Source organism: Palaemon carinicauda, chromosome 40 (genome assembly GCF_036898095.1).
Source record: "Palaemon carinicauda isolate YSFRI2023 chromosome 40, ASM3689809v2, whole genome shotgun sequence".
Classification (NCBI taxonomy): Eukaryota; Metazoa; Arthropoda; class Malacostraca; order Decapoda; family Palaemonidae; genus Palaemon; species Palaemon carinicauda.
In genome coordinates, this window is record NC_090764.1 from 53,054,430 (window position 1) to 53,069,429 (window position 15,000).

The following is a 15,000-nucleotide window of genomic DNA, read 5'->3' on the forward strand; positions in this document are numbered from 1 at the left end:
ACATAATCGGATGCATGTTGATTATTAGGGGTTTATCAAATTTCCTTGGGTACGGAAATGCATTTACCTAGTATTGCCCATATTTATTTGGTTTTGATGCCATAAACTGAGTGAAGGGACATCTTGCCTTGGAAAAAAAGCTGCTCATCAATAATTAACTGTTTGCTTCAGGGTTGTAGCCTGCTTGGCAATAATTAGTAAATTTATTCCATACTTCCGAAATTAGAGCAAATTTGTGTAGTTTGTTGCTTGGTGAATGTTGATCAGAAAATTTGTATTATTATTACTTCTAGTTGAGAGTCAAATAAGAAGTTGGATACTAAAATACGAGGGGTTATAAGAAGATGTTCTTAAAAACTGAAACCCTATAGTACTAAAGGTTGAATATATTTTTTTTTTCTTACAAAATGTTCGAATTAAACATTCCGTCAAGTCCGTTGTACCTTTATGTTGGGAAATTTCACATTAAAACAATAACATTATTATTAGGGAAAATATATACTTATAGAAAGAATGGAAAAATGAATTTCTTTACTAATACCCTCCAATAAATCAATTTCATGGATCATAAGTAGTGCTTATATATAACGCGTTGCTGTTAAAAAGTTTAACCTGGGATCTGACATAACATTCACTCTTTCCCTACGACACAACAAGTGAAAGAACTCGATTCCTCTTTACTCGTTTGGCATCACGCCGGAAATAATTACGACAGCGAATTCATTTAAGCCACTGGCAATCTCGGCCATGGTATTGCAAATAACATTTGAAACCAAGGTTACTGTGCAAGTCGTATCATATTGATCGAAGTCTTAGAATAGGAGAGATGTCAGTTAGCTCGATGGGCAAATGTTAGAAACTTCATACAATTTTGATATTTATGTCAATTTTTTTTTTCTATACATGTTGCTCTTTTCCTGTCTCTTAGTTTTATTCTCATCATTATTCTTTCATGGCTCTATAAAATGTAGATACTACTGTATATGTTCTAAAGCTTTAGTAAGGCTCCTAATTTCTGAGGTGTTAAGTTAATACTTGTAGAACCAGCTGATTAAATACTTTGGTTTTTTAGAGAAAGTGGCATTTTACATTTCATAATCTATTTTAGCTTACCAAAAGCCATCCCATGATTATCCTTCTTTTATTTCGGTCTCATGTCCTGAGAAAACACTTACTATCTGTCCTAAGATAGTTCGTCCATAACCCTCATTTGTTTTGTCTCTCCATTATCATTGAACATTATTTTAGGTTAACTCATATTCATTCACAGTACTATATTTATGCTTTTTCTATTCAAATCCCCCCCCCCCCTCTCTCTCTCTCTCTCTCTCTCTCTCTCTCTCTCTCTCTCTCTCTCTCTCTCTCTCTCTCTCTCTCTCTCTCTCTCTATATATATATATATATATGTGTATTATATATATATATATATATATATATATATATATATATACATACACACACATATATATACATGTATATATGCAACCATACATATATATACATATATATATATATGTATATATACATATATATATATATATATATATATATATATATATATATATATATATATATATATATATATACCATGTAAGGCAGTATATCTTAGCAATCCATGTTTGCCAACGGTTATGTAAGTGGATGAGGAACCTGGTGGAGTAACGAAAATTTGGTTGTGGAGGAAATCTCGATGAAGTCACTGGCAGCAAGGTGACGGATTGGGTTTAAAGCGATAGACAAGGTGTCTTTTCGTCTTCTACTCTTGATGCCTGGCGGATGATCTTACTGGAATTAATATAGACCACCAGGGGTCACTTGCCTTAGTTAGATAGGCAGTGGAACTGGCTATCCTTTAATGAACTTAGCTAATTAATCCTCTATGGATTTTGTCAGTCTATGGAAAGTGAAAATTACAGAATAGACTCAAGTCCCGGGCATATCAGGGTGCTAAGAATCTCCCAGTTTATAAATACTAAAGAAAAATTTAAAATTGGTAATTGGAATGTTAGAACCATGAATCAGGTTGGGAAGTTACAACAAGTGGAGAATGAATTTATAAAATATAGTTTGGATATCTTGGCCCTAATTGAAACACGCTGTAAGGGGGCTGTTAAGAAAATCTTAGACCAAGGCAATATATGTATCTATTCATGAAGAACAGATGGAGTTGGAAGAGAAGGGGTAGGAATGATTATGTCACAAAGAGCAGGAAAGGCATTAACGGAATGGAGCGCTGTAAATAGTAGTGTTACTTGCAAATTTTAAATCAAAGCAGTGCCATGTGAGTATCATACTCGTAGTTTGCTAAGTACCAACACATGATTCGCCTGAAGAAAGGAAAGATGAATACTACAAAGAACTGCAGAGTGAAATAGATGAGATCCCAGAGAGAAACGTGAAAATTGTGATTGGTGACTTCAATGCTAAAGTTTGAAGGAATAATCAAGGTAAAAAGTATGTGATGAGTGTTGAGGGTCTTTGCGAAGTTGCAAATTAAAATGGGGCACACTTTCTCAGTTTTTGTTCAACAAACAATCTTGTTATTGGAGGTAATATTTCCCAGCACAAGGACATCCACAAATATACATGGACTTCACCATATGGCAATTACAAAAATCTGATAGATCACATATCCATTAATAAAGAGAGAAGGAGGACGCTGAGAAATGTAAAAAGCTACAGAGGTGCAGATATTGGTAGTGATCACCAGCTCCTCACTGCCACACTGAAATTAAAACTGAAATCACCAAACAGAAATGTAGATAGAAGACCTAGATTTGATACAACTTTAGGAATCAATTTGCAGTGTTAGAGACTTTACGAGACAAAGAGCAGACAATAAATGAAGAATGGTGGGGTATTAGGAACATACTGTATATCAGTCAGTTGGTAGTGAAGTTTTGGGACATACAGTTACAAGGAGAAAACCACGGATATCAAATGATACTTGGAATTCTACAAAGAGAGAAGGAGGACTCTGAGAAAAGTAAGAACCTACAGAGGTGCAGATATTGGTAGTTATCACCAGCTCCTCATTGCCACACTGAAATTAAAACTGAAACCACTCAACAGAAATATAGATAGAATACCAAGGTTTGAAACAACTAAGATTCTAGAAGAAGCTTAGGAATCAATTTGCAATCTTAGAGACTTTAAGAGACGAAGAGCAGACAATAAATGAAGAATGGTGTGATATTAAGAACATACTGTATATCAGTCAGTTGGTAGTGAAGTTTTGGGACATGCAGTTACAAGGAGAAAACCACGGATATCAAATGATACTTGGAATTCTATAAAAAGGAGACAAACACAAAACTTAATTGTTGAAAGTTTCCGAAGAAGTAATGAAAATTACAAGGTAGAGCATACTACGTATTCCAGTGTTGATAGTGAAGCCAAAAGAAAAGCCAGGAATGAATTGAGAGAATATTTAGACAGGAAAGCAGATGAAGCTGACAAAGCTATGACTATATATATATATATATATATATATATATATATATATATATATATATATATATATATATATATATATATACATATATATATATATATATATATATATATATATATATATATATGTGTGTGTGTGTGTGTGTGTGTTTCTTGGTGTGTATATTTGAAACTACGGAAAACGAATTCACTCGAAACGGTCCTTCCTGTTTATAAAATCTTCGAAAACGATCGGGCCTTTCATCACCAAACTACAAGTAACGATAACAGTAAAAAACACAAAGAAATTTAACTTTTATAAAGTCAGTCGACATGTAATGATAATAAAAAGGATATTGATGGTAATGTTGTTGAGGTCGATGTTACAATGAAGCATCAGGAAGACAACATTAACATGTCTGCATGAATTTTAGAAGGATTTGTGTATTCTTTGAAATTCTATTAAAATTTTCTTTTAAATTATTTACAAATGTGCCTGAAAAACTGTTAGTATTACAACATTATAATAGAATATAATTTTAATAATTAATTCTATATTCAACTTTCTAAACTGTATTTACCTATTCAAATTATAATTCAATAATAAAAAAGGACGTAATTTTGTAGTTTCTTATTTTGCAATTTAAAGTCCAACATTAATGCTTTAATAGCTGCTTCAAACTTAATAAAACAACTATACTATCAAGCAAAATCCATGCAAAATTTATCTGATGTATACACAAAAAATACATGGCATGTAAATGTCCACCTTTCCACACAAAGTCATCAAGTTTTATAGCAAACATTTTCAATCTTTCTTTCGTAACTAGTTTCATATAGGAATCGATACATAAGACCTCTTATCAAATGTTGTTCAATAACATTGTGGTTACAATTCATCATTAAAAAGAATCATTGACTATATACAGAGTTTATTTTCAGGTTGTAGTTAACTCCTTCTATAATCACTAAAGATTCTTTTTTTTCTTTTAGCCTGATGCTGGTCGCTTCCTCAGCTTCGACCACATCACCTTCTGGGTGGGCAACGCCAAACAGGTGAGGCAACCAATCGAAAGCACCTTTTGAATAGCTTGTGGAGTAAGTCTAGTTGTTGTTGTCTACTATGGGACCAGAAGGAAATATTTAGGGTTAAATTAGTTTGCAATCATTCACTTTTAGAAGATAAGAAAAACAAAATGCTATTATTGACCATGATGATAACGATTTCATACAAATATTTATATCATCCAAATATAATTTGTATTTACCTTTGCTTGAGTACAAGCTCTCACGTATGAGGTTCATTCGCATATTTATTGTTGATATCCCAGTTATAGAAGATATGATGAGAAATGAGGTGAACAACAGAACAGATGATATTATTATTATTATTATCATTATTATTATTATTATTATTATTATTATTATTATTATTATTATTATTATTATTATTATTATTATTATTATTGCAACGAGAGAGAGAGAGAGAGAGAGAGAGAGAGAGAGAGAGAGAGAGAGAGAGAGAGAGAGAGAGAGAGAGAGAGAGAGAGAGAGAGAGAGAGAGAGAGAGAGAGAGAGAGAGAGAGAGGTAAACATTATATACTGGGTCTCTGTAGATGTGCTGCTTCGCAAGATAAGATATTTACTTAGAACTGGACTAGTATCATTGCGAATTGTGCAACATTAACTTAACGTGAGGTAGCAGGTCAATTAAACATGAAGTCAACGGCGTGTGGTAAACTGAAATAAGTTAAGAATATAGGCAACCAGCGTGGTCAAGTAGCGTACCTAGATCTTGAATAACAAAGGAAGGTAAACGTTTCTGATAAAGTAGAATGCAAGGCCGCATCTTGAGGTAGAATGATTAAAATTATGGAAAAGATGAAAGAAACCATTCTAAAGAAATCAGATATCTGAAATCGAAGAAAGTAGACGTGATCTTAGGGATAGAAGACACATGTGGAAAAAAAGTCATGGGATGGTGTTAAGCATATAACAATATTCACGTTCACAAAAAGAGAGGATAGTAGTTCAAACCTCACAGCAAGTGATTCATGCTAATGTGCCCGCTGTACGATAGAATTAGGCTCGGAGGACGAAAGTGCTGAATGTGATCAATGTAAGTAGTATAGTAGGGTAAGGCAATTTTGGAGAAGTAAGGCAAATATTAGACAGATACAATATCTCTAAAACTATTTATAATTTTCGAAAACTATAATGCTATTAGAAATTGCCCAACCTTTTACTTTATAAACATTAGTATGTCTGGTTTTTAAAAAGTATTAAGTACCCCTACATAAATTGTTGAATATGGGTGTCCAATAATTGCCTCACCTTCATTTTAGGGTTTCTCAGAAATAATACATGAAATTACTTTTTCTAAAAACAAATTAGTGGATGATGCTAAAGGAAGGTTTAGAATAAAAAATGAATGAAAAAATATGGAATATCTAGTGTCCAATTCTGCCTCGCCTTGAAAAATGGTAAGGCAATTTTGGACACTTAATTTAAAAAATAAACATCAATTCATAATGTTAAGTTATTAAGTAATAGATTTTGTAAACTATCTATCTATCTATCTATCTATCTATCTATATATATATATATATATATATATATATATATATATATATATATATATATATATATATATATATATATATATATATATATATATTAAAATTATTAATAATTTTAACTAGAGATATAGATAAATGATAGTTCTTTGAAAATATTTTCTATCATTTATTTCAATAGAAAATCATATTGATTTATAAGAAAATAAAAAAGAAAAAGTTTTCTTTTCATAGAAAATGATAATCAAATCTATTACTAATAAGAAAATAGGGACAAGTACAAAATTGAAAATAAAGGTGAACAATTCAATATATACTATAGCCATATACGTGACAATTTAAATGCTTGAATATATGACTGGTCTATTTAATTCAACAGAATGCTCAAAAAACAGCTTCAGTTCTTTTGAATATGGCACTAAACATTCTCTTTGAGGCATGGGTTCCATAAATAAAGGACCATTAATTCCATCTGTAATTTGAAAAAGGTATGTATCCGTTTGGTGGTTTGGATACTCCTCTACTCCTAATGCCCGGCAGTTGATCTTACTGGAATTAGTATGGACCGGCAGGGGTCACTTGCCTTATTTAGATAGGCGCTGCGCATCGCTAAGATACTGGCTATTCTTTGATGAATTTAGCCTATGAATCCTCTATGGATTTAGTCAGTCTATGGAAAGCGAAAATAAAAGAATTGCCCCCAGTCCCGGCCGTAGTGGGTTGCTAAGAAACTCCCGGTTTGTAAATACTAAATAAAAATTGAAAATTGGTAATTGAAATGTTAGAACCATGAATCAAACTGGGAAGTTACAGCTAGTAGAGAATGAATTTATGAAATATAGTTTGGATATCTTGGCCCTAAGGAACATATGGAGTTAGAAGGGAAGGGGTAGGAATAATGATGATGACACCAAGAGCAGAAAAGGCATTAACCAAATGGAGAGCTGTAGGTAGCAGATTGTTACTTACAAAAATTATTATTATTATTATTATTATTATTATTATTATTATTATTATTATTATTATTATTATTATTATTATTATTATTATTATAGTTGTTGTTGTTGTTGTTATGAGTTATTAGGGCCTATTGAAATCAGAGAAAAAAAGAGAATTTTTCGCGAGTCCTAAACGGCTTCGGGAGAAAATCTTCGTGCATCTCCAAAAGGATTCAGAAGAAATTTCCATAGACTTAGCGTGGAATTCCGAATGATTCCAGAAATCTCTGAACGATTTCGGAAGAAAATCTTCCCGAATCTACTCTCCAAATGACTTCAGAAGAAATAGCCGTAGACTTAGCATAGAGCTCTGAATGACTCCAGAACGGAATCTTCCCGGAGTAGTTCTGAACGGCTCCGCCCCGGATTCCAAAAGACTTCTGAAGACCTGATCTCTCTCTCTCTGTTTTTTTTAAACATACCTTGCAACACCTCACGATCTGTATGTACTGTAGCTATGGAAGTTTACGCAGTGAACATTGGGAGGAGGATTTCACTTTAATCACAGAGTTCGCGTTCTGGCGGAACAGGTAACTGACTGTGAGAATTTTGAACTGGAGGCTATTCTGAACACCTTCATCTACAGATAGTTTGGATAGGTGCTGCCGAAGTTGGCGAGGTTTGAAGATCATAACGTAAGCGCCTTGAGGGATAATTTGCTTGCGGTTTAGCGACGATGTCCTTTAATTAGATTGCATTGGTGCAAAGCGGTGAGCGACATGTGTTTCTTCAAAATTCGGCATTGAAGATAGAACATATCAGGACAGCATTGGTAAATATATTGTGTTGCTCTTCGTTGACTTTAGTATGAAGGCGTATAGTGTATGCCGAGAAATCAATGGCATCCATGTCTTTACCCATCGCCCTTAAAGGTAAAGACATGAAAGCCATCGATTTCTCCGAGGAATCTGACGAGCCAAGGACAAACAGCAATGAAATGTGTCTTGAAATCTCGAAGGAGACTGGCGAACTAAGCAAAGAAGATCTTGAAAAACTATAAAAGACAGAAGAGAATAGAGAAGGAAAGCCTTTATATGAAGAAGTATAAAAAATAGCCTTTAATTATAGAGGTAAGTCACCTAAAAACTGAGGTCAAATAGCCTCTACTATTAGCGGTTAGTCACCTTAAAACAGAGGTCTCAAAGAGCCTCTAGTGCTAGAAATAAAGCACCCAAAAATAAAGGTCAAAGAGCTTTTAATGTTAGAGGTAAGAGGATTAAAATAAAGGTCAAAGAGCTTTTAATGTTAGAGGTAAGAGGATTAAAATAAAGGTCAAAGAAACTCTAATGCTAGAGTATAGCACCTCAAAATAGAGGTCAAGAACCTCTAATGCTAAAAGTAAGGAGCCTCAAAACAGAGATCAAAGAGCCTCTAATGTTAAAAGTAAGGAGCCTCAAAATAGAGGGCAAAGACCCTCTAATGCTAAAAGTATGGAGCTTCAAAATAGAGGTCAAAGAACCTCTAATACTAAAAGTAAGGAACCTCAAAACAGAGGCAAAGACCCTCTAATGCTAAACGTAAGAGCCTCACAATAGAGGTCAAAGAGCCTCTAATGCTCAAAGTAAGGAGCCTCAAAATAGAGGTCTAAAAGCCTCTAAAGCTAAAAGTAAGGACCCTCAAAATAGAGGTCAAAGAGCCTCTAATGCTAAACGTAAGAAGCCTCAAAATAGAGGTCAAAGAGCCTCTAGTGCTTAAAGTATGGAGCCTCAAAATAGAGGTCAAAGACCCTCTAATGCTCAAAGTAAGAAGCCTCAAAATAGAGGTCAAACAGCCTTTAATGCTAAAAGTATGGAGCCTCAAAATAGAGGTCAAAGACCCTCTAATGCTAAACGTAAGAAGCTTCAAAATAGAGGTCAATGAGCCTCTAATGCCTAAAGTATGGAGCCTAAAAATAGAGGTGAAAGAACCTCTAATAACAAAAGTAAGGAACCTCAAAATAGAGGTCAAAGAGCCTCTAATGCTAAAAGTAAGGAACCTCAAAATAGAGGTCAAAGAACCTCTAATGCTAAACATAAGAAGCCTCAAAATAGAGGTCAAAGACCCTCTAATACTAAAAGTAAGGAGCCTCAAAATAGATGTCAAAGAGCCTCTAATGCTAAAAGTAAGGAGCCTCAAAATAGAGGTCAAAGAGCCTCTAATGCTATAAGTATGGAGCCTCAAATTAGAGGTCAAAGAGCCTCTAATGCTAAAAGTAAGGAGCCTCAAAATAGAGGTCAAAGAGCCTCTAATGCTAAAAGTAAAGAGCCTCAAAATAGAGGTCAAAGAGCCTCTAATGCAGGAGATACTGCACCTCAAAATCGAGGTCAAAGACCCTCTAATGCTAAAAGTAAGGAGCCTCAAAATAGAGGTTAAAGAGCCTCTAACGCTAAAAGTAGGGAGCCTCAAAATAGGTCAAAGAGCCTCTAATGTTAAATGTAAGGAGCCTCTAAACCGAGGTCAAAAAGCCTCTAATGCTAAAAGTAAAGAGCCTCAAAATAGAGGTCAAATACCCTCTAATGCTAAACCTACGGAGCCTCAAAATAGAGGTCAAAGAGCCTCTAATGCTAAAAGTAAGGAACATCAAAACAGAGGTGAAAGACCATCTAATGCTAAACGCAAGGAACCTCAAAATAGAGGTCAAAGACCCTCTAATGCTAAAAAAAGTCTCAAAATAGAGGTCAAAGACCCTCTAATGCTAAAAGAAGTCTCAAAATAGAGGTCAAAGAGCCTCTAATGCTAAAAGTAAGGACCCTTAAAATAAGAGGTCAAAGAGCCTCTAATACTAAAAGTAAGGAGCCTCAAAATAGAGGTCAAAGAGACTCTAATGCTAAAAGTGAGCAGTCTCAAAATAGAGGTCAAAGAGCCTTTAATGCTAAAAGTAAGGAGCATTAAAATAGAGGTCAAAGACCCTCTAATGCTAAACCAAGGAGCCTCAAAATAGAGGTCAAAGACCCTCTAATGCTAAAAGTAAGGAGCTTCAAAATAGAGGTCAAAGACCCTCTATTGCCAGACGTAAGGAGCCTCAAAATAGAGATCAAAGACCCTCTAATGCTCAACGTAAGGAGCCTCAAAACAGAGGTCAAAGACACTCTAAAGCTAAAAGTAAGGACCCTCAAAATTGAGGTCAAAGACCCTCTAATGCTAAACGTAAGGAGCCTCAAAATAGAGGTCAAAGACCCTCAAATGCTAAAAGTAAGGAGCCTCAAAATAGAGGTCAAAGAACCTCTGATGCTAAAAGTAAGGAGCCTCAAAATAGAGGTCAAAGACCCTCTAATGCTAAAAAGTAAGGAGCCTCAAAATAGAGGTCAAAGACCCTCTAATGCTAAACGTAAGGAGCCTCAAAATAGAGGTCAAAGACCCTCTAATGCTAAACGTAAGGAGCCTCAAAATAGAGGTCAAAGACCCTCTAATGATAAAAGTAAGGAGCCTCAAAATAGAGGTCAAAGAGACTCTAATGCTAAAAGTGAGCAGTCTCAAAATAGAGGTCATAGAGCCTCTAATACTAAACGTAAGGAGTCTCAAAATAGAGGTAAAAAACCCTCTAATGCTCAAAGTAAGGAGCCTCAAAATAGAGGTCAAAGAGCCTCTAATGCTAAAAGTAAGGAGCCTCAAAATGGAGGTCAAAGACCCTCTAATGCTAAAAGTAAGGAGCCTCAAAATAGAGGTCAAAGAGCCTCTAATGCTAGAGGTAAAGCACTTCAAATTAGAGATCAAAGAACATATAATGCTAAGATTATAGTACCTCAAAATAGAGGTCATAGAGCCCTTAATACTAAAGGTATGGCACCTCAAAATAGAGCTTAAATATCCTCTAATGTTAAGTATGGAATATCAAAATAAAAGGTCAAAGAGCCTCTAATGCTAGAGGTAAGGTACCTCAAAATAGAGGCCAAATAGTCTGGCCTATTCTTTGTATATTCACCCTACGCATTGGTTTCCTGTGCGCCAGCGCTTTTCTGCGCCTTCACCAAAAACTGTGTTTCAGCAGAAACTGAGCACTAGCAGCATCCTGTGCGCAAACGCTCCAGTACTCTCCTTCGCACTCGCGTGAGAGGCAAAAAGAATGAAAACTTTTTTGACAGGTTAAAATTGCCCTGTACCCCTCCCCGCAAACGCATGACAGTATGCCCGCCGGGCAAAAAGGGAAGAGGCTTCACAGAAGGGTTCAAGATCCCGAAAATTCCATCTTCCAAGGCGAATCAAATGATTCCCCTGAAGAAAGGAAAGATGAATACTGTGAAGAACTGCAGAGTATAATAGGTGAGAACCTAGAAAGATATGAAAATTGTGATTAATGACTTCAATGCTAAAGTTGGAAGGAATAATCAAGGGATAAAAAATGTGATGGGTGTTGAGGTTCTTGGCGAAGTTGCAAATGAAAATGAGGCACATTTTTTAAGTTATTGTTCAACAAACAATCTTGTTACTGGAGGTACTCTTTTCCAGCACAAGGAGATCTACAAATATACAAGGACTTCACCATATGGCAATTACAAATATCAAATAGATCACATAGCCATTGATAAAGAGAGAAGGAGGACTCTGGGAAACTTAACAAGCTATAGAGGTGCAGTTATTGGTAGTGATCACCAGCTCCCCATTGCCACACAAATATTAAAACTGAAAGAGCCTAACAGAAATGTAGATAGAATACCTAAGTTTGATACAACTAAGCTTCTAGAGGATGAGCACAGAAATCTTGTAACTGAATGTAGGAATCGATTTACAGTCTTAAGAGACTTTAAGAGACGAAGTTTTGGAACATGCAGTTACAAGGAGAAAACCATGGATATCGAATGATACTTGGGATACTATAAAAAGAAGACAAAGACAGAAATTGATTTCTTAAAGTTTTCGAGGAAGTAATGAAAATTACAAGGCAGAACATGCCAAGTATTTCAGTATTGATAGTGAGGTCAAAAGAAATATCAGCAATGATTGGAGAGAATATTTAGACAGGAAAGCAGATGAGGCTGACAAAGCTATGAATTCAGGGAGTGACTTTGTTGTAGGAATTGCTCTTGGAATTATTGATGAAATCTCTACGGGAAAAAAGAAGCATATACCCATCAAAAAGAAAGATGGATCTGTTTTAACGAAAGAACATGAAGAAAAGTAACGTTGGATTGAACACTTTAGTGAGGTCATGAATAGGAAATACGAAGGGAATAATTTGGTTGATATACCTGAAACTGATGAAGACCTTGATGTGCCCATGGATGAATTAGGTGTGTTTGAAGTCGAAGCTATTCTTAAAAACAAACTCAAAAGATGGAAAACCCCTGGATACGAAGGAATAACTGCCGAGATGATATTGCCTGAAAATGAAGTGACTCCCAGATTACCTACAAGATTATTTTGTAGAATGTGGCGTGAAGAGGCAAAGCCTTATGTATGGGAGCTAGGAGTGCTGGTGAAAATGACAAAAAAATATCTGACTGATTGCAACCATTACAGAGGCATCACACTTACGCCAGCTGTCATGAAAATATATAGAATGCTCATTCTAAAGAGACTAGAGAGAAAGATTGATGAAAAGTTGAGAGATGAACAAGCAGGATTTAGAAAAGGTAGAAGTTGTACTGACCAAATTTTCATTTAAGACATGTGGTACAGCAATATATAGAATATAGAATTCCACTTTTTATGGTATATGTGGGCTATGAGAAAGCTTTTGATTATGTGCTCTGGCAAATTTTGTGGAGAGTCCTGCGACATTATGGAGTTCCTCTCAAATATGTAAATTTAATTGTCTGTTCATAAGCATAGCAAATGCAAAGTTAATGTTAGTGGCGTCTTATCAAACGAATTTCCAGTGAAAAGTGGAGTACTCTAAGGGAATGTGTTGTTACCTATGTTGTTTATCCTCCTCATAGATTTTGTAATGCATAGATCGGTTGGGGAGGGTGGAGAAGGATTGGACTGGATTGGTAACAGAAAATTAGGAGACCTAGAGTATGCTGATGACGCTGTCCTAATTAGCAGAACACCACAGGGATTGGAAAGCTTGCTTACCAGAATGCATGAAAAATCACATGAGGTTGGGCTCGAGATAAATAGAAGAAAGACAGATGATGAGAACGGAATATGCAATGGAAGATGAAATATCTTTGGAAGGATAAAGGATTGAGGTAGAATTATTTAAATATTTAGGAACTTTGATATCTAATATAGGAGCTTTAGAATTTGAGTTTAATGAAAGATTGAAAAAAGCAAATCAGAGGATGGCTAGGTTAAGTCAAATTTGGAAATCAGGTCGCCTAAAATTACATATAATAATCAGGCTATATATCAGTTTAGTGAGATCGGTGTTACTGTATGGTCGTGAATCTTGGTATATTAATGAAACTCATTTTGTAGATTTGAGAACAAAGCCCTCAGAAGAATATTGGGTGTTAAATGACAGGACAGGATTAGAAATGAAACTAAGAGAGATTACTCGAGCGCCACATGTGGATGAGATCATGGTGAGGGGTAGATGGAGATGGTTTGGGGATGCTCTTTGTTCTCCCTAAGAGACATTAGTTCACCAAACTTTAAACTGGCCTCCACGAGGCACTAGACGAGTTGGAAGACTCAGGACTATAAAGCATGAAGTAGGATATTGTGATTGAAAAGTATTGAATTAAAAGCTGAAGATAGAGACGATTAGCGAAATCTAATTGAGGCCCTTTTCGTCAATAGGCGTGGGAGGAGATGATGCTGATGATATGTGGGTGAATTGAATTGATATGTAAATCAAACTTTGTATTCGAGCACACAAATATACTTTTATGTATAAATATGCATATATGTAATCATAAAGATTAAAAAAAAAACATAAGGGGTGCAGTAAAAGGGGTGTCTGCCCAAGGTGACACATGATATGTGGGCAGTGGCTTCAAGCATCTAGCTCAAGGCGAGTCACTTAGCCTCCTTCTTCCTCTAAAAACCCTTTTGTTGCTCTACCAATGCAAAATAATGGACGATCTTTAATATCTTCCAAAATCATTGTAGTTTCTTTTTTATTTCTTTTATTTTAGGTATAAATAAATCCTTATCATTCACTATCGGGACTATCCTAGCAGTTCAGTTATCACTATTTATTACCCTGGTCAATTTAGATTTTTTTGTATTTACGTTAGTGTTTGCAGACATTTTTTCTTAAAGAATCGAGAGATATTTGGTTGCTTTGTATTTCCATGATTTGTCATGTTTCTATCTCTCTTTGTGTTTTTCCTTTTATTTTTCTTCATTTCATCTTTTTTTCTTAAATCTTCGATTGTATCCCTTTCTTTTGTAAGTAAAAGTATCTCTTTGATGGCTCGTTCATAGTATGAGGTAACAATGATAAGAATAAAATGGATAGGTACAACTTAGGACGAATATTGTTTATGGGATCAGCTTTGCCCCTCCTTGATGTATCTATCATGCTGTTCACTCTGATGTTGCTCCATTTAACACCATATCAAAAAGGCAACATGACAGTTATCAACATGGAAATTAGCAGGAACAGTGGAAATATACTCTATTTTAATTCCTGAAATTTTCATTTGGATATGTGAATTATTATAGGAACAATGTATATAGTAGAGTTTTTTTTTTTTTTTTTAGATATTTCTAGCATTTGGGTTGACACCCCTCTCGAGGATGTTACCATGTTTTGGTCAATCTTTTTGAAGGTTTCATCCCCGAGTGTCAACAGCTTTAAGAGTGTCCCCAGCATTAAATAACTTTTTGAAAATCATATCATAACCATCGAGCTAGAAAGAAACTTTTTTTTTTTTTTTTTAATGTAACTCTCAGGGTGTCACTCACTTTTAGGGTGTCACCTTGGGCAGACACCCCTTTTACTGCACCCCTTATGTTTTTCTTTTAATTTTTATGATTACACATATGCATATTTATACATAAAAGTATATTTGTGTGCTCGAATACAAAGTTTGATTTACATATTCATATAGTAAGGCAAAATTGGACAGTTTTCAAAACCATGGTCAGGCAAAATTGAACAGGCAAACTTCACACTTTTTTCT

General features: G+C 35.0%; 1 protein-coding gene across 1 annotated transcript in view; it reads left to right on the forward strand.

Moving 5' to 3' along the window:
- LOC137631911 (4-hydroxyphenylpyruvate dioxygenase-like) overlaps nt 1–15,000 on the forward strand; it is a 55,838-nt gene that overhangs the window by 11,540 nt on the left and 29,298 nt on the right. Inside the window, exon 4 of the mRNA XM_068363914.1 lies at nt 4,426–4,488. Within this exon, the coding sequence (XP_068220015.1) occupies nt 4,426–4,488 (63 nt within the window). The remainder of the gene's footprint in view (nt 1–4,425; nt 4,489–15,000) is intronic.